Below are 27,185 nucleotides of genomic sequence, written 5' to 3'. Positions count from 1 at the left end.
CTGCATAACATTGTATCCTTATTAACATTAAGTAAAACAAAAATAACAGGAAACAATAACTTTATTAAAAAATTTTTTAGTCTATGACAGAAAAGATTTAAAGTGCATCACTGTGCCTGAAATAAATAAATAAAAATCATTTTTTAAACTATAAACATTTTTTTACCAACTTGAACCATTTAATACTAAAAAATAAAATTCAATAATAATAATAGTCATTCAAATTGATCAGCAACATTAACTCAAAATGATGATAATAATAAATCAAAATGAGGATTTATATACAGTATATATATATATATATATATATATATATATATATATATATATATATTTATATATGTATATATATATATTTATATATATTTATATATATATATATATAAATATATATATATATATATATATATATATACATATATATATATATATATATATATATATACCACTGATTTAGAGGATCTTTGAAATATGTGTATGTATGCAGTAATGTGTGTGTGTGTGTGTGTGTGTGTGTCATATAGAGGATCTTCGATTTAAGTGTATGTATTAGTGTGTGTGTGTCATTTAGAGGATCTTTGATTGATGTGTATGCAGTAGTGTGTCTGTATCATATAGAGGATATTTAATTTATGTGTGTGTCATATAGAGAATCTTAGTTGTATATGTATTCAGGTTTGTGTGTGTGTGTGTGTGTCTGTCAAATGGAGGATCTTTGATTTATGTGTATGTATTAGTGTGTGTCATATAGAGGATCTTAGTTGTCTGTGTATTCAGTAGTGTGTGTGTGTCATACACCACTGCATCCCACGCTTTGCATTGGACTTGGTGATGTATGGTTTAGATGCAGCTGCTCGGCCATGGAAGCCCATTCCATGACACTCTCTGCGTACTGTACGTGGGCTAATTGGAAGGTCACATGAAGTTTGGAGCTCTGTAGCAACTGACTGTGCAGAAAGTCTTTGCACTGTGCGCTTCAGCGTTTGCTGACCCCTCTCTGTCAGTTTACGTGGCCTACCACTTGGTGGCTGAGTTGCTGTTGTTCCCAAACTCTTCGATTTTCCTATAATAAAGTTGACTTTGGAATATTTAGGAGCGAGGAAATTTCACGACTGGATTTGTTGCACAGGTGGCATCCTATGACAGTTCCACGCTGGAAGTCACTGATCACAAATGTTTCTAGAAACAGTTTCCATGCCTAAGTGCTTGATTTTATACACCGGGCCAAGTGATTAAGACACCTGATTCTCATCATTTGGATGGGTGGCCAAATACCTTTGGCATTATAGTGTATATGTATATGTATATGTATATGTGTGTGTGCGCCCCGGCAACTATTTGAGAAGTACTGAGTTAAATGCATGCATGCAACAGCCAAGATCCACTCGTAAACGTCTGGCATCGTGTTTAGCTTATGCTCTTAACCGCTGGCTGCATCCCAAGACAGAGCCTTCCTCTGGTCTTCCTGGTCCAGATGGCTCTTCTTTTTTCAAAGTATACGATGGCGTCACTGCACAGCGGTGCAAAGTGTTGGGTGACAGAGCATGTGGCACAGCAGCCGCTAATCTTCAAAAACAGATGGAGTCAACTCACGGCTCTTAGCCATACTTTTTCTTTTAGGCATTAAAAAACATGGGATTATTTCTTCCCAACATCAACAGAGAAACACCTTTGACTTTTGGCAATAAAGTTGGAATCAAAGAAACACAATTTGAATTCTGTGCTGATGAAGCCTATTAATTATAAGATGAAAGCAAATGCAAAGCTTCCATTTTTTTCTATTTGCCATCTTTTGTAGATTACAATCACCTGGATGACAAGATGCATAAAATTAGGGATGGGAACTGTTCACATCTGAACCGATACGGTACCTGGGAATTTATACCAAAAGGCTACTTGATGGTACCAATTTTCCATACTTTTGTGAATATTTATGTGGCAATAAAACATTTTTTTAAAATATAAAATATTATTTTCATTTAACGTTCAACACAAAGATGATAAATGTACTGTCCAATTAATTTAGTATATTGATTTATTGTGTGTTGTGTTACTGGCAAAATGGGACAAAATTAAATACATAAATACATCTTTAAACAATTACTTAAATGTTTAATTAATTAAATCATACATAAATTATAAAAATAATTAAATCAATAATAAATTAAATAGTGAAATGAATAAATGGGGAGTACTCCCTATATGTGTATGTATGTATGTATGTATGTATGTATATAAATGTTTGTATATATATATATATATATATATATATATATATATATATATATATATATATATATATATATATATATATATCTCTGTTTATATTTTATTTTATTTATTATTATTATTAATGTATTATTTCCATTTTTTGTTTATTTATTTTATTTGTTTTTAAATTGTATTTATTTATTTTCTGTTTATTTAATCGATGTATTTGTAGATATTACTTTGTTTTTTTGTTGTTTATTTCTTTTTTGGGGGGTGGGTGGTATGGATGGGATGTAAACAAAAATATTTTGACATTTAGGGCAGACAATATACAGTATATATGATTTATGTGAATATGATGTAATGGATAGGAATGTCTGATGCTGGATGTCAATAAAAATAAAATGAAAAAAAAAAGAAATGAATAAATCATGAAATAATGAATTCAATCATAATAAAATTAGTAAATAATTAAATGACTACATTTAATTGATATTAAATACATTAATGACACATTTATGTATTTAATTCCAGTTACAGTGAATAATGACATGTTTAAGTAATTATGTAAATATAAATATATTTATTTAATTTAGTCCTATTTGGCCCTCCATATGTTAGACTGTTTTTTTTTTAAAGCCCATCGGGAGTTCCACCGATCGACAGCCGTTTGTGTATCTTGTCACCCTTTTTTTTTTTTGAGCCTTCGAAATCTCCGCGTCTTCCGCTGCAGATACATGAGACACGTGTGAGGACCAAAAATAGCTTAGAAAATGTCAAATAAAAATGACAGGCTGCTTTATATGAAATTTTACAGCAAACCTTTACCCATCCCTTTCCCACTACGCCACCGTAAAAAACAATATAAAGGCAGATTTCTCCCTGATGCTCGTCACTGGTGCATTTGTGGTATGTGATCCAGTTTTTGAAGCAGAAGGTGCAGCATCAATCCTGGCATACAGCAAAATAGTTTCATTAATTGTTTTGGAACTATGTTGAACTGGATTGTCCCTATTCTACTTTATTCTACTCCATTCTATTCTATTGTTATGTCTTGCTTTCTCATACTTCTGAGTCTCATTTGCAGGTTCTATATAGTAGACTCTGCATGCAGTTGCAATTCCAAGACATTAGATGGCAGTGTTGTAAAGGGTTTGGAGCACGGCAGATTTGCAGAACTACCAAGTTAAATCAACACATTGAAAGTGTCAGGAAGTTTGCTGCTTCGTCTGGAAATATAGCCAACAAAACTGAAGATAAGTTTCTCTTTTCTGTGTTGATATTAGGGGTGTAACGGTACGTGTATTTGTATTGAACCGTTTTGGTACGGGGGTTCCCGGTTCGGTTCGGAGGTGTACCGAACGAGTTTCCACACGGAAATATTAAGTAGCGTAACGCACGTTGTGTAAACAATGCACACCGAGGCACAACACACGGCATGCTAGCAGCTAACGGGCTACGATAGACTTGCCATACGTCCTCTTTTCACCAGATATGTACTCTTTTGCGGAGCTGTCAGGGCGGAGTTTCTTAAATGCCTCAAATGTCCGGCATTTTGAGTTAGGGTTGCGTGTATTTTTGATGTACATTCAGGGTTAAGAAGGGGTTAAAAACAAAACAAATTGTGCGAGCAGCAGCATTGGTGAGGGAGGGGCAGAGACAGAGAGAGCGAGAGAGTTATGATAAACGTGCATGCGTCGCCAGGCTCTGCTTTTTATCCATAGATTTATCAGATTGAATTTTTTATTATCTATAGCAGGGGTGTCAAAAGTGTGCCCCGGAGGCCATTTGCGGCCCACAGCTAATGTTTTAAAGGCCCACGGCACGTTCTAAAAATACTATTAAAATAAACAAAAACATAACAAAAGTGAAATAAAAAAGCTTAAAGGTGAAATGTAATTTAGAAGAAGTTGCAATGTTGACTAATAAAACAAAGCTGTTTTTTTTTCTTTCAAACTGTCATTGCTTAAAACATAATATTGAATCAAAATCAATGTTATTATGAATTATTGACCTATGCAAGGTTCTAATTACTTCTTATCAAATATTCCACTAAGAAAAATGTTTTTGGTGGAAAATTTTGCAAATTTGGTAAATAAATAACCCAAAAATGTGTATTTTGTTGTTTTCTTACTGTACCGAAAATGAACCGAACCGTGACCTCTAAACCGAGGTACGTACCAAACCGAAATTTTTGTGTACCGTTACACCCCTAGTTGATATACTAAGATATTACAGAAAGTATGCATTCATTTCAGTTTGCCGAAATCAGGAAGTAGTCTATGCAATTGTGGCGAATGTGCCAGTCTTGTCTTTTGTTGTGCCATACAAAGTGTTTATACTGCAAGTGTTGTACTTGCTACACAGCAGCTGTTGATTTTAACGTGCATCTTTGTTGTACTTTCAAATCGCTAATGCTAATCAATACCATGTACCGTATTTTTCGGACTATAAGTCGCAGTTTTTTTCATAGTTTGTACCGGGGGTGCGACTTATACTCAGGAGCGACTTATGTGTGAAATTAACACATTACCGTAAAATATCAAATAATATTATTTAGTTCATTCACGTAAGAGACTAGACCATGGGTGTCAAACTCTGGCCCGCGGGCCAAATTTGGCCCGCCGTGTAATTTCATTTGGCCCTTGAGGCAATATCAAATTAACATTAGAGCTGGCCCGCCGGTATTATACAGCGGCGGTGCTGCTGTAACACCGCATTCACCGCTAATACTCATACTTGCCAACCCTCCCGATTTTCCCGTCAGACTCCCGAATTTCAGTGCTCCTCCCGAAAATCTCCCGGGGCAACCATTCTCCCGATTTCCACCCGGATTACATTATTGGAAGCGTGCCTTAAAGGCTCTGCCTTCAACGTCCTCTACAACATGTCGTCACGTCTGCTTTTCCTCCATACAACCAGCGTGCCGGCCCAGTCACGTAATATATGCAGCTTTTACACACAAACAAGTGAATGCATGCATACTTGGTCAACAGCCATACAGGTCACACTGAGGGTGGCCGTATAAACAACTTTAACACTGTTACAAATATGTGCCACACTGTGAACCCACACCAAACAAGAATGACAAACACATTTTGGGAGAACATCCGCACCGTAACACAACAGAACAAATACCCAGAACCCCTTGCAGCACTAACTCTTCCGGGATGCTATAATATACACCCCCCGCTACCACTAAACCTCGCCTCTCCCCACCAAGTTAATGTTGATATTTACCTCAGAAGGCTGCAAATAGAAAAGAGGCATTCAATGTTTTATTGAAATGTTATTTAATATACCATTGATGTTTTTTCGTTTGTTTTTTGAAAGTTGATTTTGCACTATTGTCACGACTTGGTCTTGGGTGTTTGCTTTTCCAGGATGCAACGGAAAGTTGGCACGGGCGAGACGGGAATTAAGGTACATGATTTATTATTATCAAAAAAAAAGGAATAAATGAAAGCGCGCACAGTGGCGGAGAACAAACTATGAAAAACAAAAAGACTATAAACATGGAACCAAAACTTACTTTGACAAGGGACATGAAGCAGGATCTTAGAGGAATGGACAGAGCATAAATGTGGTGTGAGGTCGTCAGAAAGACAAACTGAAAAACACTGAACTTAAATACTACAGACATGATTAACGAAAACAGGTGCGTGACTCAAGACGTGAAACAGGTGCGTGACGTGACAGGTGAAAACTAATGGGTTGCTATGGTGACAATCAAGAGTGCACAATGAGTCCAAACGTGGAACAGGTGAAACTAATGGATAATCATGCAAACAAGACAAGGGAGTGAAAAGCCAGAAACCAAAGATTCCTATAACTAAACAAAAACATGACTTAAAACAAAAACATGATTACACAGACATGACAGAGCCCCTCCCTTAAGGACAGATACCAGATGTCCATAAAAAAAATTAACAAGAGTCATGGGAGGGCGGGAGGGGGACATGGCGGTGGGTCGCCAGCCCAAGTGGCCCCGAATCCACCGAGGCAAAGTCAAGTGGCGGCGGCGAGTGGAACGCCGCTGCAGCAGGCGAGGCGGACGCCCAGGGATTGGCCACATTCGTGGCCGACTGGGAGGTGGGCGCACTTGGCGTAGCGGACGACCAGGTAGCGGCCATATCCATGGCCGACGAGGAGACAGGCGAGTCGTCAACTTGGCAGGCGTGGCAGCTCGGCGTGGCATGTCAGGCGGCGAAGCTCGGCGTGGCGCGTCCGGCGGCGAAGCTCGGCGTGGGTCTTGGTCTTGGTCTAGGCGTGGGTCTTGGTCTTGGTATGGCGAGTCTTGGTCTTGGCATGGCGGGTCTTGGTCTTGGCATGGCGGGTCTTGGTCTTGGCATGGCGGGTCTTGGTCTTGGCATGGTGGGTCTTGGTCTTGGTCTTGGCATGGCGGGTCTTGGTCTTGGCATGGCGGGTCTTGGTCTTGGCATGGCGGGTCTTGGTCTTGGTCTTGGTATGGCGGGTCTTGGTCTTGGTATGGCGGGTCTTGGTCTTGGCATGGCGGGTCTTGGTCTTGGCATGGCGGGTCTTGGTCTTGGCATGGCGGGTCTTGGTCTTGGCATGGCGGGTCTTGGTCTTGGTCTTGGCATGGCGGCACTTGGCGTCGTGGAGCTGCGACTGGCGGCACTTGGCGTCGTGGAGCTGCGACTGGCGGCACTTGGCGTCGTGGAGCTGGTACCGGAGCTTGGCGTGGTGGGTCTTGGTCTTGGCGTGGAGGGTCTTGGTCTTGGACTTGGCGTGGAGGGTCTTGGTCTTGGACTTGGCGTGGAGGGTCTTGGTCTTGGACTTAAAGTTAAAGTTAAAGTACCAATGATTGTCACACACACACTAGGTGTGGCGAAATTATTCTCTGCATTTGACCCATCACCCTTGATCACCCCCTGGGAGGTGAGGGGAGCAGTGGGCAGCAGCGGTGGCTGCGCCCGGGAATCATTTTGGTGATTTAACCCCCAATTCCAACCCTTGATGCTGAGTGCCAAGCAGGGAGGTAATGGGTCCCATTTTTATAGTCTTTGGTATGACTCGGCCGGGATTTGAACTCCCAACCTACCGATCTCAGGACGGACACTCTAACCACTGCGTGGAGGGTCTTGGTCTTGGCGTGGAGGGTCTTGGTCTTGGCTTGGCAGTGCTTGGCGGCGTGGAGCTGGTACCGGAGCTTGGCATGATGCGGCTAGGCGTGGTGCGGGTACTGGAGTCTGCCGTGGAACTTGGTGTGGTGGAGCTGGTGCTAGCCTTGGTGCGGCAACAGATGCAGCGACAGGTGCTAGCCGTGGAGCTGCGACTGGTGCTAGCCGTGGAGCAGGTGGAGGTGGCCTAGCTGGGGGTTGCGGCTTGGCAGGTCGGAAGACTGGTGAGGGCGGTCGTGCTGGAGGCTGTGGCTTGACGGGTCGGAAGACTGGTGAGGGCGGTCGTGCTGGAGGCTGTGGCTTGACAGGTCGGTACACTGGTGGTGGCGGCCGTGAGGGAGGCTGTGGCTTGACATGGTGATGCAGAGCCACCCCACCTACACAGCTCCCGACCCCAGCCCCCCCCCTCAAGGGGCGGATACCAGACGCGCTCCCTGCGGTCTGGAACTCTCTGTAGGGGTGGGCGGGGGAGGGCAGAAATTTCCCCTTTATTTTGGCCACAATATTTTTCTTTATCCCCCACCTGGGGTTGTGTGGGCGGGAAAAAAGAAAAAAATTGTGACGGGGCGGGACTTGAGCCTTGGGGGGCGGGGCATGAAATTGGGATGGCTGTGACTGACTAGACCTGATTTCTAAAAACATGTTTTGATAATGTTTTATCAAAGACATGCCATTAGTGTCTTTTGTTGGAGGCGGGTGTTCAAAAGAAAAAGACTTGAAAAAAAAATCCTGGGCTGTGATGTCATCCTGGGGAAGCCGGGCAGACTGTTGCTTGCTTCCGCCCGGAGGGGGCGGGGCCTGTGGGAGCGGCGTGTCCCGCTGGCTCGCGGATGTCCTTCCTGGCGTCCCTCGCCTTTGGCGGCGCTTCCTTGGCTGGGATGACGCGCCAACGTCCCCGGGCCAAACGGAGCTGATCGGCACCAGTTTGCCGGTCGGACCCCACATGAGATCCTTGCGCTCCGTGGGGGAATAGCGGAATGTCTCAGCTTCCATGGCGCGCAGGACCTCCCACGTTCCTTCGTCCAATCTTTCCAACTCGGCCAACTTAGGTGCGGAAAAGCGGGTCTGCTGACGACCTACTGTCAGGGCTTGATCTTGGGAGTTTGCTTTTCCGGGATGCAACGGAAAGTTGGCACGGGCGAGACGGGAATGAAGGTACATTTTTTTATTGAAACACTAGAACTACAAAAAAGGATCAAACCAAAGCGCGCACAGTGGCGGAGAACAAACTATGAAAAACAAAAAGACTATAAACATGGAACCAAAACTTACTTTGACAAGGGACATGAAGCAGGATCTTAGAGGAATGGACAGAGCATAAATGTGGTGTGAGGTCGTCAGAAAGACAAACTGAAAAACACTGAACTTAAATACTACAGACATGATTAACGAAAACAGGTGCGTGACTCAAGACGTGAAACAGGTGCGTGACGTGACAGGTGAAAACTAATGGGTTGCTATGGTGACAATCAAGAGTGCACAATGAGTCCAAACGTGGAACAGGTGAAACTAATGGATAATCATGCAAACAAGACAAGGGAGTGAAAAGCCAGAAACCAAAGATTCCTATAACTAAACAAAAACATGACTTAAAACAAAAACATGATTACACAGACATGACAACTATTAAGTTATATAAGCGTTGTTTGTTCCATATTCAGTGTTAAAGCAAATCAGTGTAGCAAACTGAGCAATAATTAACGTTTTATTCATGCACTTTCTCTTGCTACTTCAAGGCTTGAATGTTTGAATAATTCATTATTATTATTTTATTTTCAAATTTACTGTTAGCCTGTGGAAAAAATTTATTTTGATATTTACCTCAGAAGGCTGCAAATAGAAAAGAGGCATTCAATTTGTATTTAAATTTTATTTGATATGCCATTGATATTTTTTAATTATTATTATTACTATTTGGAAACTGGATTTTGCATGTCACTATAAAGTTATATAAGCCTTGCTTGTTCAATATTCAATGCAAAACGTGTTTGGGTCCCTATTAAAAGTTTCATTTGTTCAACCTTGGCCCGCGGCTTTGTTCAGTTTTACATTTTGGCCCACTCTGTATTTGAGTTTGACACCCCTGGACTAGACGTATAAGATTTAATGGGATTTAGCGATTAGGAGTGACAGATTGTTTGGTAAACGTATAGCATGTTCTATATGTTATAGTTATTTGAATGACTCTTACCATAATATGTTACGTTAACATACCAGGCACGTTCTCAGTTGGTTATTTATGCCTCATATAACGTACACTTATTCAGCCTGTTGTTCACTATTCTTTATTTATTTTATATTGCCTTTCAAATGTCTATTCTTGGTGTTGGGTTTTATCAAATACATTTCCCCCAAAAATGCGACTTATACTCCAGTGCGACTTATATATGTTTTTTTTCCTTCTTTATTATGCATTTTCGGCCGGTGCGACTTATACTCCGGAGCGACTTATAATCCGAAAAATACGGTATATGGCATATATACAGTAAATTAGCATTGAGCTCGCACATTTTGACAAGGGGAGCTTCACTTTTGAGCGCTTTCTATCAGGTATGCTTGCTTGGCTGTAAAGCTGCGCGGGAAGCACTGTATGGCGGTAGAAACGCTATAAATTTAGCCACGGTAGAGATGTATTATTGTCAATATCAGCTGCTGAGTTACTTTTTTTATGTTTTCTGATGGTGGTGTGCCTCCACATTTTTTTCAATGAAAAAAAATTTCCTTGGCTCAAAAAAGGTTGAAAAACACTGCTATAGAGAACATTCCAATGGTTAGAATCTGCGCTTTTGAGTAATATACGGTTTATTATGGCAATCTATGTCACAGCAGCTGCAAGTTGCAGAGTGGGCGGGGTTTGTTTATTGCAGCCTGCCTGAGAAGTGAGTGTCGGGGAGGGACACGGAAGCAGATTTCTACAACATCCATCCATCCATCCATTTTCTACCGCTTATTCCCTTTGGGGTCGCGGGGGGCGCTGGAGCCTATCTCAGCTACAACAAAGAGAGCAAAAGTGATATTATCTAGATTATTATTTTATGGATCTGTTGGTGTTTTTTTGTCCTTTGCGTTCATGTTTCACCGTGCTTGTTGCATTTTGCTTTATTGTAAAAGATCGATCTCGAGACAGTCGTCTGGGAAGTAAAGACGAAAGTTGTTCATATGTTCTTAGAGTGTCCGTCCTGAGACCGGTAGGTCGTGAGTTCAAACCCCGGCTGCGTCATACCAAAGACTATAAAAATGAGACCCATTACCTCCCTGCTTGGCACTCAGCATCAAGGGTTGGAATTGGGGGTTGAATCACCAAAAAATATTCCCGGGCGTGGCCACCGCTGCTGCTCACTGCTCCCCTCACCTCCCAGGGGATGGGTCTAATGCAGAGGGTAATTTCACCACACCTAGTATGTGTGTGTGTGACTATCAGTGGTACTTTAATTTTAACTTTGATATTCAGTGTTTTATCAGTCATAGTTAATATTACAAATCACTCATTATTTATGTTAATGTACATTATTTTATTCAGCAAAAAGGCTGTAAAATTCCGTTCAGTTTTTTTTTGAGGTGGTCTGCCATAATATTATTTCAGTCATATTGTGAGTGTTTTTATTGTGTTTAGCTTTTCTACAGCAATTTAAGAATTTATTCCAGTAATCCTGAACAACTTACACATGTTTAAAGTGTTCCTTGAAAAGGGAACCGAGCACACATACAGCACAATGCGTAACAATTTTAACAGCAAAAAATATTGCAGTGTCATGTTATAAAATAAAAGAATGAAACTGGTGAATATTGTCACACAATTATTAGTCACAGTTACACAGAAATGTCCTGCTGTTATCAAATATACAGTATCTGTATATGACACAAACACACACACACACCGGCCCCCCAGACACATTTTACTGGCCAATGTGGCCCCCGAGTCAAAATAATTGCCCATGCCTGATCTTGTGTCTTAAAGGGGAACATTATCACCAGACCTATGTAAGCGTCAATATATACCTTGATGTTGCAGAAAAAAGACCATATATTTTTTTAACTGATTTCCGAACTCTAAATGGGTGAATTTTGGCGAATTAAACGCCTTTCTAATATTCGCTCTCGGAGCGATGACGTCACAATGTGACGTCGCATCAGGAAGCAATCCGCCTTTTTCTCAAACACCGAGTCAAATCAGCTCTGTTATTTTCCGTTTTTTCGACTGTTTTCCGTACTTTGGAGACATCATGCCTCGCCGGTGTGTTGTTGGAGGGTGCAACAACACGAACAGGGACGGATTCAAGTTCCACCAGTGGCCCAAAGATGCGAAAGTGGCAAGAAATTGGACGTTTGTTCCGCACACTTTACCGACGAAAGCTATGCTACGACAGAGATGGCAAGAATGTGTGGATATCCTGCGACACTCAAAGCAGATGCATTTCCAACGATAAAGTCAAAGAAATCTGCCGCCAGACCCGCAGGAAAAGAGAGCGGATGAGGGTATGTCTACAGAATATATTAATTGATGAAAACTGGGCTGTCTGCACTCTCAAAGTGCATGTTGTTGCCAAATGTATTTCATATGCTGTAAACCTAGTTCATAGTTGTTAGTTTCCTTTAATGCCAAACAAACACATACCAATCGTTGGTTAGAAGGCGATCGCCGAATTCGTCCTCGCTTTCTCCCGTGTCGCTGGCTGTCGTGTCGTTTTCGTCGGTTTCGCTTGCATACGGTTCAAACCGATATGGCTCAATAGCTTCAGTTTCTTCTTCAATTTCGTTTTCGCTACCTGCCTCCACACTACAACCATCCGTTTCAATACATGCGTAATCTGTTGAATCGCTTAAGCCGCTGAAATCCGAGTCTGAATCCGAGCTAATGTCGCTATAAACTTGCTGTTCTATCAGCCATGTTTGTTTGTATCGGCATCACTATGTGACGTCACAGGAAAATGGACGGGTGTATATAACGATGGTTAAAATCAGGCACTTTGAAGCTTTTTTTAGGGATATTGCGTGATGGGTAAAATTTTGAAAAAAACTTTGAAAAATAAAATAAGCCACTGGGAACTGATTTTTAATGGTTTTAACCCTTCTGAAATTGTGATAATGGTCCCCTTTAAAACTGCAACTACCAGGGTGACACAAAAAAAGCGTTCATCACCTAAACTTGAATAACTTTTGAAATAATGAATCAATTATTTTTATTTTTCAGATTTACCAAGAAGAATTAATGTTCTAAAAGTTTAGAAAATGTCAACTTGGAGATGCCATGGACTACTGAACAAAAGACATTTATAGTTGAGGCCTATTTTCGGCTGAATTCTATCCATGCGGCTCAATTGCAATTCAAAGAACGGTTTGAATGTCGTGAATTTCCTGCCCACAGAAATGATCTACAGATGGGTCAACAAGTTCCGAACCCATGGGACTGTTAATAACCTCAATTGTAAAGATACTAACAGACAATCACACTCTGGACGACCTAAATCATCAAGGACACCACAGAACGTTGATGCAGTCAGAGACTCTGCAAGTCTGCGTCGACGAAGTCAGGAGCTTAGAATGAACCGGGAGTCTGTGCGCAGAATTTTGATCGCAGATCTCGACCTCTATCCTTACAGGATACAGATTAAACACAAGCTTACACCTGCCGACATGAGGAAACGAGTGATCATGTGCCAGTGGTTTTGCGATAAGATTGACGCTGCGCCAGACTTCCTCGACAATGTCTGGTTTTCGGATGAGGCACATTTTCCACTGTCAGGTCATGTGAACTCTAAGAACAACATCTTCTGGGGTAGCACACCTCCTGAGTACTGTCTGCAAAGGCCATTACACTCTGTCAAGTGCACTGCATGGGTCGCCATCTCCAAACATGGCATCATTGGACCATTCTGGTTCGAGGACGACAACGAGCGGTTTGTGACAATCAACACCGAGCGATATGTTCAGGTGCTCGGCAAATTCTGGACAGCACTTGGTCGACGAAGAGGGGTCGTCAGGGACCTCCAGTGGTTCCAGCAGGATGGTGCCACCCCCCACACCTCAAACTAATCATTGGCATGGCTACAGCATCGTTTCCCTGACCGACTGATCAGCTGCAGGTGTGGCCCGGAGTGGTCGCTGCATTCACCGGACTTGAACGCCCCAGATTTTTATCTGTGGGGATACCTTAAGGACAGGGTGTTTGGCAACAACCCCCAGACTATCCCTGATCTGAAAGCAGCAATCACAGCAGCAATAAGAGCGATCCCAAGGGAAGAATGTGGGAGGGTCATTGAGAACTTTGCCCGCCGGATCCAAATATGCTTGCAGCAACGGGGAGCTCATTTAGAGCACATATTTTGAGCGCCAGTTAGACAAAGAGTTTTTGTGGTACAGACTTGAAACTTTAGAGATGTCTGCTACATAGACTTAGCTTAATGTAGCTGAATTTTGGTGTTAATTTAAATACAATTTTGGAAGTTATTCGATTTTTATTGATGAACGTTTTTTTTGTGTCACCCTGTACCTTCAAATCTACTGCATTTATTTTACCACCTTAGCCACGCTCATCCTACCTGGATACCAGACACCTTCTCCACGGATAAATAGCATCCTTGGCAAATTGGAAAATGTATTACCGTATTTATTGGCAGGCCTAAATAAGTCGTAAAAAATGTCAATAATTATCTATATCGATCAATATAAAAAAGTATATTGTGATATAGTTATCAGCCGTATTTCCTAGCCCGACTTCTGTTGTTTTTATGCTTAATAAATGTTGAAGAAATTACATTATATCTTTGCTTTTTGTTGTTGTTTTTGTAAATCAATTTATCGTATTTTTCGGAGTGTAAGTCGCTCCGGAGTATAAGTCGCACCAGGCGAAAATGCATAATAAAGAAGGAAAAAAATATAGATAAGTCGCACTGGAATATAAGTCGCATTTTTTGGGGAAATGTATTTGATAAAACCCAACACCAAGAATAGACATTTGAAAGGCAATTTAAAATATACAAAGAAAAGTGAACAACAGGCTGAATAAGTGTACGTTATATGAGGCATAAATAACCAACTGAGAACGTGCCCGGTATGTTAACGTAACATATTATGGTAAGAGTCATTCAAATAACTATAACATATAGAACATGCTATACGTTTACCAAACAATCTGTCACTCCTGATTGCTAAATCCCATGAAATCTTATACGTCTAGTCTCTTACGTGAATGAGCTAAATAATATTATTTGATATTTTACGGTAATGTGTTAATAATTTCACACATAAGTCGCTCCTGAGTATAAGTCGCACCCCCGGCCAAACTATGAAAAAAACTGCGACTTATAGTCCGAAAAATACGGTAGCTTTGCTAAAGTATTACAAAACCCATTCAGAAGCACTTCCATTACAAGTTGTGCACCTGCGACATTTACACCGCGATATATACCGTTACCCTGAAGGAATTCAATTTATTATGTGGTATGAATTTTGGGTCTTAGTGCCCAGCCTTACTTTGATGGCACGGAAAATTGAAGCAGTCCGCTACAAAATGTGACTGTTTTGTGACGTCACATGCAGCAAATGTATCGAAATATGGTATTAGTTGATTTTACGTGAATCGGTACTTATAAAAGTACCAAATCTGGTACCCATCCCTCACAATAAGGAACGCAACTGGTCTGCATTGATTATTAGCTTTGGGTTTTGATTGGAGAAAATTCTATTTCATTTTTGCTCTTGATTCTTGCATCCAGGGACATACGCAGAACATGCCAGAAGGACTTGCCATCTGGCTGGGGAACATCTTGGGAACCCCCGGGGGAGCCGCTGGGGCTTTAATGTATCGTGGTAAGGTTAGCTGCTCTTGTAATATCGCCGTACCTCCATGCTGTGTCCTTCCCGGAGGTTATACGTTAGATCGTGTTGGATCTCGGAGAGGAACTTCTGCGCGTAGTCAGGGTACAGGCACAGAACCTCACGGAGGCCTTTGAGGCTGATGTACTGCAGGTCACAGTAGGTCAGGGCCTTCACGCAGGCGTTGGTCTTAATCACTTCCTCCTGCGTCAGACAGTCAGAGCCAATCAGGTCGCCTCGTCCTGGATTGTAAAGAAAAATGTGATTACTTATTATTATTATTATTACTTAGGCTAGTGCTAAATGCAGACAAATCTAAGGTGATGTTATTCTCAAATGGCAAACGGCTGCCATTGAACATCCCTAAAATATTGACTACTCAGGGGGTCGAACTTGAGTTGGTCACAACATATAAGTACTTAGGAATTATTATTGATGAGAGATTGTCTTTTAAAGCACACATAGAATAGCTTGTCTCTAAGCTTCAAAATTAAATTGGGTTTCTTTTTCAGAAATAAGTCTTGTTTTTCCCTAAAAGTTAGGAAATATCTGATCTCATCCACCTTTATTCCTTTACTTGATTATTGAGACTTGCTTTTTATTACTGGTTGTGGAAATCGTGTCCACCACTGCACTTTATATGCAAAGGAAAACTGTCCATCTTTAACTGCCCGAAGACTTTTTCGATGGATATTTTTTATATACAAATGTTCTTCTTGGACTTGTCTCCACCTACAGTCGTGGTCAAAAATTTACATACACATACAGAACTTTCCTCCAGAAGGTCTTATCTTTGTCCATGTGATGTCAGATGAAACAAAAATGTAGCTGTTTGGCCACAATACCCAGCAATAAGTTTGGAGGAGAAAAGGTGAGGCCTTTAATCCCAGGAACACCATCCTACCGTCAAGCATGGTGGTGGTAGTATTATGTTCTGGGCCTGTTTTACTGCCAATGGAACTGGTGCCTTACAGAAAGTAAATGGGACAATGAAAAAAGAGGATTACCTCCAAATTCTTCAGGACAACCTAAAATCATCAGCACAGAGGTTGGGTCTTGGGCGCAGTTGGGTGTTCCAATAGGACAATGATCCCAAACACACGTCAAAAGTGGTAAAGGAATGGCTACATCAGGCTAGAATTAAGGTTTTAGAATGGCCTTCCCAGAGTCCTGACTTAAACTTGTGGACAATGCTGAAGAAACAAGTCTATGTCAGAAAACCAACACATTTAGCTGAACTGCACCAATTTTGTCAAGAGGAGTAGTCAAAAATCCAACCAGAAGCTTGTGAATGGCTACCAAAAGCGCCTTATAGCAGTGAAACTTGCCAAGGGACATGTAACCAAATATTAACATTGCTGTATGTATACTTTTGACCCAGCAGATTTGGTCACATTTTCAGTAGACCCATAATAAATTCATAAAAGAACCAAACTTCATGAATATTTTTTGTGACCAACAAATATGTGCTCCAATCACTCTATCACAAAAAAACAAGAGTTGTAGAAATGATTGGAAACTCAAGACAGCCATGATGTTATGTTCTTTACAAGTGTATGTAAACTTTTGACCATGACTGCATCTGTGTTCCTTTGTGTGTGGAGACTCCAGTCATTACAGCCTACGCTCACAGGATGCCCTCCACATGTTGGTTCCTAGAGCCAACACAGAACTTGTTAAAAAAAAAAGCCTTCCATTATGCTGCTCCCTGGTCATGGAATGACAACCAGAAAGATGTGAGGCTACCAGAATATATCACTTTGGAGGAGTTTAAGTCCATTTTAAAAGATCGAGAATCCAATTCTCTTGGCCAATGTACTTGCTTTTAAATTGAATTATTACTTAATCGTTTTAAATTATTTTTGGCCTGTAGTGGTATGACTGCTGTTGTTCTGTTGTATTGTCTTGTTGTAATTATTATCGTAACTTTGTTTGTGCCGCCCTCTTTGTGAGGTCGCTCTTGAAAAAGAGATTTTAATCTCAACTAGATGAGACAATTCCTGAAGGAATTGTGTGTGAATGCTCCAATGCTGACGTTGAACTGAAATCCCGGAATTTTTTTAGAATTGTTGAAAGGGAGCACACAATTCCCAAACCGGCGGAATATTTTGAAGCTGGAACAGTTTGAATCAGATGAAAAATGTGGGAGTTGTGGAACTTTGAAGAATGTCCCATTGATTTCAATGGGATTTTTCCAAATATTTGGGAATTTCGGGAAAAGCAGGAATTATTTCGAAAATGGTAAACAATGGTTGGTGTTGGAATTTTGCAAATCGGTCGAGAAATCTTGAAGTAGTAACATGTTGAATTGAGAAATGGTATTACGGAATTCCTGGAATTTTGGGAAAACCAGGAATTTTTCCTGTTCAAAAAACAACTTAGTTTTTTGTCCTGATTAAAGGGGAACATTATCACGATTTCAGAAGGGTTAAAACCATTAAAAATCAGTTCCCAGTGGCTTATTTTATTTTTCGAAGTTTTTTTCAAAATTTTACCCATCACGCAATATCCCTAAAAAAAGCTTCAAAGTGCCTGATTTTAACCATCGTTATATACACCCGTCCATTTTCCTGTGACGTCACATAGTGATGCCAACACAAACATACATGGCGGATAGAACAGCAAGGTATAGCGACATTAGCTCGGATTCAGACTCGGATTTCAGCGGCTTAAGCGAAATTGAAGAAGAAACTGAAGCTATTGAGCCATATCGGTTTGAACCGTATGCAAGCGAAACCAACAAAAACGACACGACAGCCAGCGACACGGGAGAAAGCGAGGACGAATTCGGCGATCGCCTTCGAACCAACGATTGGTATGTGTTTGTTTTTAAGTGTTGTAATGTTTTTAAGCTAAATTATTGGTAAACACAGTTTATGCATAACAATTTACGTAAAACCACGAGTAATGAATAAAGTTTTCATTAATTAATATATTCTGTAGACATACCCTCATCCGCTCTCTTTTCCTGAAAGCTGATCTGTCCAGTTTTGGAGTTGATGTCAGCAGGCCAGGGAAGCTAGGGTCGATATTCTTCTCTTGATCATCTTCGGTGGCATAAGAAACGGTAGAAGCGGTGTGAGCCAAGACATCCAGGGGGTTTAGCTCGCTCGTCTGCGGGAACAAACTGCCGCCATTGCTTGCCGTGCTACCGAGGTCCTTTGCCCCTGAATTGCTCACACACTCCGGCAGATTCAATGGGGGTCTGGCGGCAGATTTCTTTGACTTTATCGTTGGAAATACATCTGCTTTGAGTGTCGCAGGATATCCACACATTCTTGCCATCTCTGTCGTAGCATAGCTTTCGTCGGTAAAGTGTGCGGAACAAACGACTGACCATTTTTGTCGGCTTTCCCCACAACCTCGTATTTTGAACAAATTTCGTCCAATTTCTTGCCACTTTCGCATCTTTGGGCCACTGGTGCAACTTGAATCCGTCCCTGTTCGTGTTGTTACACCCTCCGACAACACACCGACGAGGCATGATGTCTCCAAGGTACGGAAAACAGTCGAAAAAACGGAAAATAACAGAGCTGATTTGATTCGGTGTTTGTAATGTGTTTGAGAAAATGGCGGATTGCTTCCCGATGTGACGTCACGTTGTGACGTCATCGCTCCGAGAGCGAATAATAGAAAGGCGTTTAATTCGCCAAAATTCACCCATTTAGAGTTCGGAAATCGGTTAAAAAAATATATGGTCTTTTTTCTGCAACATCAAGGTATATATTGACGCTTACATAGGTCTGGTGATAATGTTCCCCTTTAAGAGGAATGATTTGGAAGGAGTAGTCGCCAGAATAAAGGGTGGAAATAGGGCTTTGGGAAATGAGGAATTCTGGAAAATCCTGGAATTTTTTTGAATTTGGAAAAAGTTTTTTTCATAGTTTGGCCCGGGGGTGCGACTTATACTCGGGAGCGACATATGTGTGAAATTATTAACACATTACCGTAAAATATCAAATAATATTATTTAGCTCATTCACGTAAGAGACTAGACGTATAAGATTTCATGGGATTTAGCGATTAGGAGTGACAGATTGTTTGGTAAACGTATAGCATGTTCTATATGTTATAGTTATTTGAATGACTCTTACCATAATATGTTACGTTAACATACCAGGCACGTTCTCAGTTGGTTATTTATGCCTCATATAACGTACACTTATTCAGCCTGTTGTTCACTATTCTTTATTTATTTTAAATTGCCTTTCAAATGTCTATTCTTGGTGTTGGCTTTTAGCAAATACATTTCCCCAAAAAATGCGACTTATACTACAGTGCGACTTATATATGTTTTTTCCCTTCTTTATTATGCATTTTGGGCAGGTGCGACTTATACTCCCGTGCGACTTATACTCCGAAAAATACGGTAGTTTAAATTTCCAGGATGGTGGAATGTGTTGAAGGTGGAATGGTTTGAATCGGTTGAAAAATGTGGAAATGGTGGAAGTTTGAAAAATGGCCAATTCATTTTGAATGGGAAAAATGTACCGGAAAACCTGGAATTCTGGTAAATCTGGGAATTTTTGCAATGTGTCAAGGAAAAGCATGTGATTCCTGAATAGGCTGAACAGTTTGGAGTTAGAACGGTTTGAATTGGGTAAAAAATGTGAAAGGTAGAGCCTGCCAACATCTGGAGAAGAATAATAATGATACGTTGAATAATAAATAGATGAATTTTGGTGTAGAAAACCATATGTGTGAATTCTTTGGAGCATTTACACAATGAGGCTTTACCTGGTTAAATAAAGGAAATTGATTGATTGACAAACGTAGCTGCGGGAGAAAGATGCACTTTAAAGGCGGTGATGTACGCCGTGTTGCACTATTTTCTCTAAGCTCCTTCTCCCCCCTGCTGAGCTGTAAATCCAAAGTGGTAGTGCCAAAGTCATTTGTGTGTGTGTGGAGTTGTGGTTCCTGGAGAAGAACAACACAACTACTGTGGATCAGCCCACCAGGGAGAGAGATGACAAAGTGTGTGTGTGTGTTTCTTGCATTAGGTTGTGAACATGTGCACACACCCAGGCCAAGATGCTAATGAGGCCCTCTGCAGGCACAGCTCACTTCATTAGTTACACCAGCAGTTAAGAACCAGTGTTGCCGTTTGGATTTATAAGGAGGGCTCGGAAGATATGGGTTTGCAGAGGATGGCGAAAAGTATGCGGTCTGGTGGCATAACGGATGTTTTAGAGGCACAAGGTAACAATACCGGAGCATCCATGACTGTATATTTATCTGTACAGTAATCTATTTTAAGGCTGCAGCTAACGATTATTTTTCTATCGATTAATCTATAGATTATTTTTTTTTCGATTAATCGGTTAATCTATAGATTATTTTTTTCGATTAATCTATAGATTATTTTTCCTTTTACCGATTATTTTTTTTAATTTAAAATGAAGATGAAAAAATAAATGTTGGCCAGTTTTTTCAAAAGTCATGACTTTTATTTACAAAAAAAAAGTATGGCCACTCAGTCAACATTGACAACAACTTGACAAAATATTCTGTAACAATGTAAACATTTAAAACTTTTAACATTTAACAAAATTAAAAGTAGCTTATTTGCTTTTTAATGTGCAAATATAAAAGTAAACATCCAGTGCAAATCTTAATATTCTGCAAAAGTATAAGCATTTCAAAAGTAAAAGTATTGCTTATTTTGCTTTAAAATGTGCAAAAATAAAGATAAACATCCAATACAAAAAAGTGCAAAAGGAAATATTCTGTATCAGTGTAAACATTTCAACAAAAGTAAAAGTATTGCTTATTTTGCTTAATAACGCAACAATGATAGTATGATTAAAGTGAAAGTTAATTGTTGGTTTGTACATAGTATATGTAACTGTTAATGTTGTAAAAGGTATTTGCACAACTAGTTAACGTTAGCGTTAAAGAGGAGCGCGTCTTTGTAAACACTGAACAGGCACGCCAAACGCGCCTCTCAGAGCGAAACAGTGTTTTAGTTTATGAATTTACAATGCAGATACAAATGACACATTCATGTTTTTGTGTAATGATGACAACGTATACTCACGCGGACGATTGACTAGTTGATGGTGATGGCAAGAACGCTGTCGGGTGTTTTCTTTTCAAATGTTCCTTCATAGCCGTTGTGCTGCTATGATAGGCCATTTCCGCTCGACACAGTGTGCATACAACAACTGTCAAGTGTTTTGCTTTTTTCGCTGTGCTTATCCCACACTTGAAGGGATGTACCAATGCTGAATGTGGCTTCTGGATTTCACTCAAAAGACCAGACCGTAGTTACTTATTCCTTTTATTTTCCTTTAGTTTGCAACAGTTTTTCCAACGAAGAAACAGCTTCTTTTTTCTTCTTTAGTCTTTTTAGCAGTCTTTAGCAGTGTTAGTAGACTTTAGTTTCTTTAGCTGTCATTAGCTGTCTTTAGTAGCCTTTAGTAGCCTTTAGCATCTTTAGTAGGTGAAAAACCTTTAAGGACAAAACACCACAAGATTAACATGCTGTAAAAAATCAATCAACTATCAATACCATAATTTACAATTATTAATTAGGCTATCAAACTCTTAACCATTAAACAAGTGCAAGAAAATGGACACATCTTTTCCCTTTAAGTTAAAACAGATTTTAAATAAATTGTCTCAACATAAATGCACCAAGATACATATAAAATACATTTAAACCCAGAAACACAATAGATAAATGCAGCAGAAAACCCAATATGCAAATACAAAAATACCTAACCAATTAACCACCTATTTAGATACATATTTAAAATCCATATTCAATATAAATATATTATTAATTTAGCAGTGAAACACTCAATCTTAAACGCTGTCTACTGGTAGAAAAATGCCCCTTTTTCTATTGCCTCACCAGCAGCCAATGATCCAACACAGTTAAATCCAACACTTGAAGTTGAGTGACTTCACCCTCCTGATGAAGCAAACTGCTACAACATTTATCAAACTAAGCAAAGAATATCAACACTAAACAACAGTTACATAACACACTGTGTGTATTTAGCCTCCAGACTAAGCACGCTACATGCACACAACCCCCCCCCCAACACTTTTGGCACAACTCTTGGTTATCTGTAATGAACTAAACCATTTTCCACTCTGCGCTGGCGTCTTTTGTACTCCTTGATTTGACACAGCGGTCTAATTACTGGGCTCGCGCACCAGCAGATGAGACGGGATCGAGCGCCCCGCGTTATACCTGCGCGTGAACGTAAACTGATCGGCTCTGATCAAATAAGCCGACTGGCCGAAATAATGCCGAATTATATACATTTCCTGGGGTTGCCTAGGTGAATAGGGATGCGGATGTGCTCTAAGATAAAATATAATTTTATTAAGTGGGGTTTGGCTGGTTGCTAAACAGCCACGGTTGCGAGCTCGCGCGTCAGCTGACGAGACAGCTGTTCGCCGCTACAACCTTATAAGGCCGTTTATTGAAATACTCCCACACTTTTGACGACTTTTGGCGTGCTTTTTTCCCCTCGCTCGCACCGCTCGCATCGTCTGCTTTGCGCTCCGCCATGACGGCAGTGTGACGTAAATATGCGACGCGTCGACGCATAAAAACGACGTCGACGTATTTACGTAACCGATGACGTCGACTACGTCGACGCGTCGTTTCAGCCTTAATCTATTTATTTATTTATATATATTTATTTATTTTATATATATATATATATATATATGTATATATTATTTATATTTATATATATTTATTTATTTATATATGCACCTTATTGCTTTTTTATCCTGCACTACCATGAGCTTATGTAACGAAATTTTGTTCTTATCTGTGCTGTGAAGTTCAAATTTGAATGACAATAAAAAGGAAGTCTAAAGTCTAGTCCAGGGGTCGCATGCGGCTCCGGAGCCGCATGCGGCTCTTTGATCACTCTGATGCGGCTCAGCAGCTTACTTGCTGAACCCCCCCCCATTTTCCCGTGAGACTTCCGGATTTCAATGCCTCTCGCAGAAAACTCCCGGGATTAATATTCACCGATTTTCACCCTTACAGCTATAATATGGGCGTGCCATGATGGTACAACATTTGACACTCTCTACAATCTGTATTAACAGTGTGCCAGTCCAACACTTGTTATACAATATACATCTTCAGCTTGCACACGTACGTGACAGCAAGGCATACTTTGTCAACAGCCACACAGGTTACACTGACGGTGGTCATATAAAACAACTTTAACACTCTTACTAATAATGCGCCACAATTTGAACCAAAACCAAACAAGAATGGCAAACACATTTCGGGAGAACATCTGCACCTTAACACAACATAAACACAACAGAACAAACACCCAGAATCCCATGCAGCCCTGACTCTTCCACGCTACATTATACACCCCTGCTACCACCAAACCCCGCCCCCACCCCAACCCTGCTCCCTCACACATCACCTCCCCACCCCCCCTCTGTGCTCGGTTGAGGTGGGCGGGGTTTGGTAGCGGGGGTGTATAATGTATCCCGGAAGAGTTAGGGCTGCATGGGATTCTGGGTATTTGTCCTGTTGTGTTTATGTTGTGTTACTGTGCAGATGTTCTCCCGAAATGTGTTTGTCATTCTTGTTTGGTGTGGGTTCACAGTGTGGCGCATTATTAGTAAGAGTGTTATAGTTTTTTTTATACCGCCACCGTCAGTGTAACCTGTGTGGTTGTTGACCAAGTATGCCTTGCTGTAACCGACGTGAGCAAGTGTAAACACCATACAACGTGTGGCTGATCAGGCACGCTGGTTGTAGTGGGTGCTAAATGCTGTACCTTCACGGCACGCATGACGCTGACAAGTGCCATTCATTTAAAACCCGCGTGCCGCACGAGCTTTCAAATTCCATATAAAGGTGTGGGCAGCGTGTCTGAGACCCCTGGTTTATACATAGCACAAAGCAAAAAAAAAACTTTGTATGCAGTGTTATTTCATTTAAAATTTCAAAAAAAATTTGCGGCTCCCATTGTTTTCTATAATTTGCGAAACTGGTCAAAATGGCTCTTTGACTGGTAAAGGTTGCCAACCCCTGGTCTAGTCTAAAAAAAGTCTAATAATGTATTATTTCTACTTGGACACGGGTGTCAAGCTCAGATCAGGCCCACAACATTGTTTTAGGTGGTCTGCAAAAGTGTCTTAATAATGGGCATCAATACAGCACTAAATCTTTCTCACTATATGTTTGCGTTCTTTCAATTTTGACAGAATAAATTACATGTATTTAAACTTTAATATAATCAGATCATGCAAAAAATGATTACGTTACATTATTGGTTGTTTTCTTAACTGCACAATGACCTTCATTTATAAAACATCCTCCCTTCCAATACCAAATCACCAAAACACGTCACCCAACAAAAAAAATCAAAAGAGACAATAAATAATAAACAACAACAAATATATATTTATTTATCTACTTATTCATTGTATATACTATTCATTTATTTATTTATTTTATATGAAAAATATTTTACAACATTTTTTCCTGTTAAAATATAAATACTTTTATACTCAGTGATAGCGCTAGAAATGATCAAAATGGGGTCTCAGGGACCCCATCAAGTCATAAAAATGGGGTGCCACATTACATTTTTGGGGTCCCACTTTTTTGTGAGCGTTTTGAAAACAAATGATAAATGTATGCATTATCCTGTTATATCTCACATTCTATATTGTGTTTTGGAAAAAGGTTGTCATAAACGTTACTTAATTAATTAAAGAATAATACAAAAGAAAACAAATTTGTATGCATATGTAAATGTATTCAGTTATAAACATTCATTCACTTTCTTCTTTCCTTCATGGATCTAAACTTTACCGCTGCCGGTTGTTTTTTCTATATTTTCATTTAATAAGTTGTAGGTGTATTTATTTCAGTATAAAAGTGTAAAATGTTTTTTGCTTCGAAATGATGATAACGGTGTGCAAGGACATACATAAATTATTTATTTACCGTTTAAATCTCGAGAGTTTACATCAACTTTAGATCTATCCGTCAATTCTAAGTTGTTGGGGGTTTTTTTATGTTGTTTTTTGTTTGTTTGTTTGGTTGATGCCCTTTTTGTGAAAGAAAACTGTTTTTTTTATGGCAAACACACAAAATATGCAAAATCTTTCACTAAAAAATATATTTCCAAAGTGGAATATTTGATGTGAAGTAATCGGAGCCTTGGATAGGTCAATAAGTCATAAAAACATTGATTTTGATTCAATATTATGTTTTGAGCAATGCCAGTTTTAAAGAAAAAAACAGCTTTGTTTTATTAGTCAACATTGCAACTTTTTCTAAATTACATTTCACCTGTAAGCTTTTTATATTCCACTTTTGTTATGTTTTTGTTTATTTTAATAGTATTTTTAGAATGTGCCGTGGGCCTTTAAAACATTAGGTGCAGGCCGCAAATGGCTTTTTGACACCCCTGCTATAGATAATAAAAAATGTTATCTGATAAGTCTATGGATAAAAAGCAGAGCCTGGCGACGCATGCGCAATTATCATAACGCACTTCAAAAGGCACATATTTTCCAGGTTTGTTGACCTGCAAAGTATGTTTTTGGGGTGGAGGAGTTTGGTCGGGTGATGGTTAGCTTGAAGCTAACAGCTAGCCTTTCTCCATCTTCGAACAATGTCGATCCAACAGGAGATAAAAGTGAAGTTCATCCTCAGTGTATTCAGCTTCAAAAATATAAGGTTGTGAATCCTGATTTCTCCAAAAATAGTCGTCTTTGTTGTCTGTTACCGATTTTTCCATGATTAGAACACACTCACGGGTTTTTTCCCAGAAGTAGGAACACACAGTTGTTGCCAGAAGTTAAAAGTGTGCTGCAAAAATATTACACATAGTTATTAACATGTCTTTTACTACATTATTCCAGTGAGTATATTAAACGTTGATGGAGGGTTTTGAAATTGTTTTAGAGGGCTTTGAAGGCTACAACAGTGATGTTTTTTTCCAGTTTATTTGGGTAAGCACTCCGTTTATGTCAAAATAGCTTGGCTCCAAGCTTCACGCTCGCTTCTAGAAGCAGTAGTTCATCCTCAGTGTCTTCAGCTTCAAAAATATAATGTTGTGAATCCTCATTTGTCCAAAAATAGTCGTCTTTATTGTCTGCTACCGATTTTTCCATGATTAGAGCACACTCACGCGTTTGTTCCCATAAGTAGGAACAGACAGTTGTTGCCAGAAGTTAAAAGTATGCTGCAAAAATATTACACATTGTTATTAACATGTCTTTTACTACATTATTCCAGCGAGTATATAAAACGTTGGAGGGTTTTGAAATTGTTTTAGAGGGCTTTGAAGGCTACAATAGTTACGTTTTTTTCCAGTTTATTTGGGTAAGCACTCCGTTTATGTCAAAATAGCTTGGCTCCAAGCTTGGCGCTCGCTTCTAGAAGCAGTAGTTCATCCTCAGTGTGTTCAGCTTCAAAAATATAAGGTTGTGAATCCTCATTTGTCTAAAAATAGTCGTCTTTATGGTCTGTTACCGATTTTTACATGATTAGAACACACTCACGCGTTTGTTCCCAGAAGTAGGAACACACAGTTGTTGCCAGAAGTTAAAAGTGTGCTGCAAAAATATTACATATTGTTATTAATGTGTCTTTTACTACATTATTCCAGTGAGTATGCAAAACGTTGATGGAGGGTTTTGAAATTGTTTTAGAGGGCTTTGAAGGCTACAACAGTGACGTTTGTTTCCAGTTTATTCGGGTAAGCACTCCGTTTATGTCAAAATAGCTTGGCTCCAAGCTTCACGCTCGCTTCTAGAAGCAGTAGTTCATCCTCAGTGTATTCAGCTTAAAAAATATAATGTTGTGAATCCTCATTTGTCCAAAAATAGTCGTCTTTGTGGTCTGTTACCAATTTTTCCATGAATAGAGCAAACTCACGCGTTTGTTCCCAGAAGTAGGAACACACAGTTGTTGCGAGAAGTTAAAAGTGTGCTGCAAACATATTACATAGTTATTAACATGTCTTTTACTACATTATTCCAGTGAGTATACAAAACGTTGAT

General features: G+C 39.9%; 1 protein-coding gene across 2 annotated transcripts in view; it reads right to left on the bottom strand.

The window, feature by feature from the left end:
- The window catches only part of LOC133622443 (voltage-gated delayed rectifier potassium channel KCNH8-like), a 109,056-nt gene that overhangs the window by 14,762 nt on the left and 67,109 nt on the right, over nt 1-27,185 (bottom strand). For both annotated transcript variants that reach the window (XM_061985196.1, XM_061985197.1), the window contains one exon: nt 15,195-15,409. In XM_061985196.1, coding sequence (XP_061841180.1) covers nt 15,195-15,409 — 215 coding nt within the window. The remainder of the gene's footprint in view (nt 1-15,194; nt 15,410-27,185) is intronic.

This window comes from Nerophis lumbriciformis, linkage group LG23 (assembly GCF_033978685.3).
Source record: "Nerophis lumbriciformis linkage group LG23, RoL_Nlum_v2.1, whole genome shotgun sequence".
NCBI lineage: Eukaryota > Metazoa > Chordata > Actinopteri > Syngnathiformes > Syngnathidae > Nerophis > Nerophis lumbriciformis.
The sequence above is the reverse complement of the archived record's forward strand: the minus strand, read 5'-3'. Positions and strand labels throughout refer to the sequence as shown.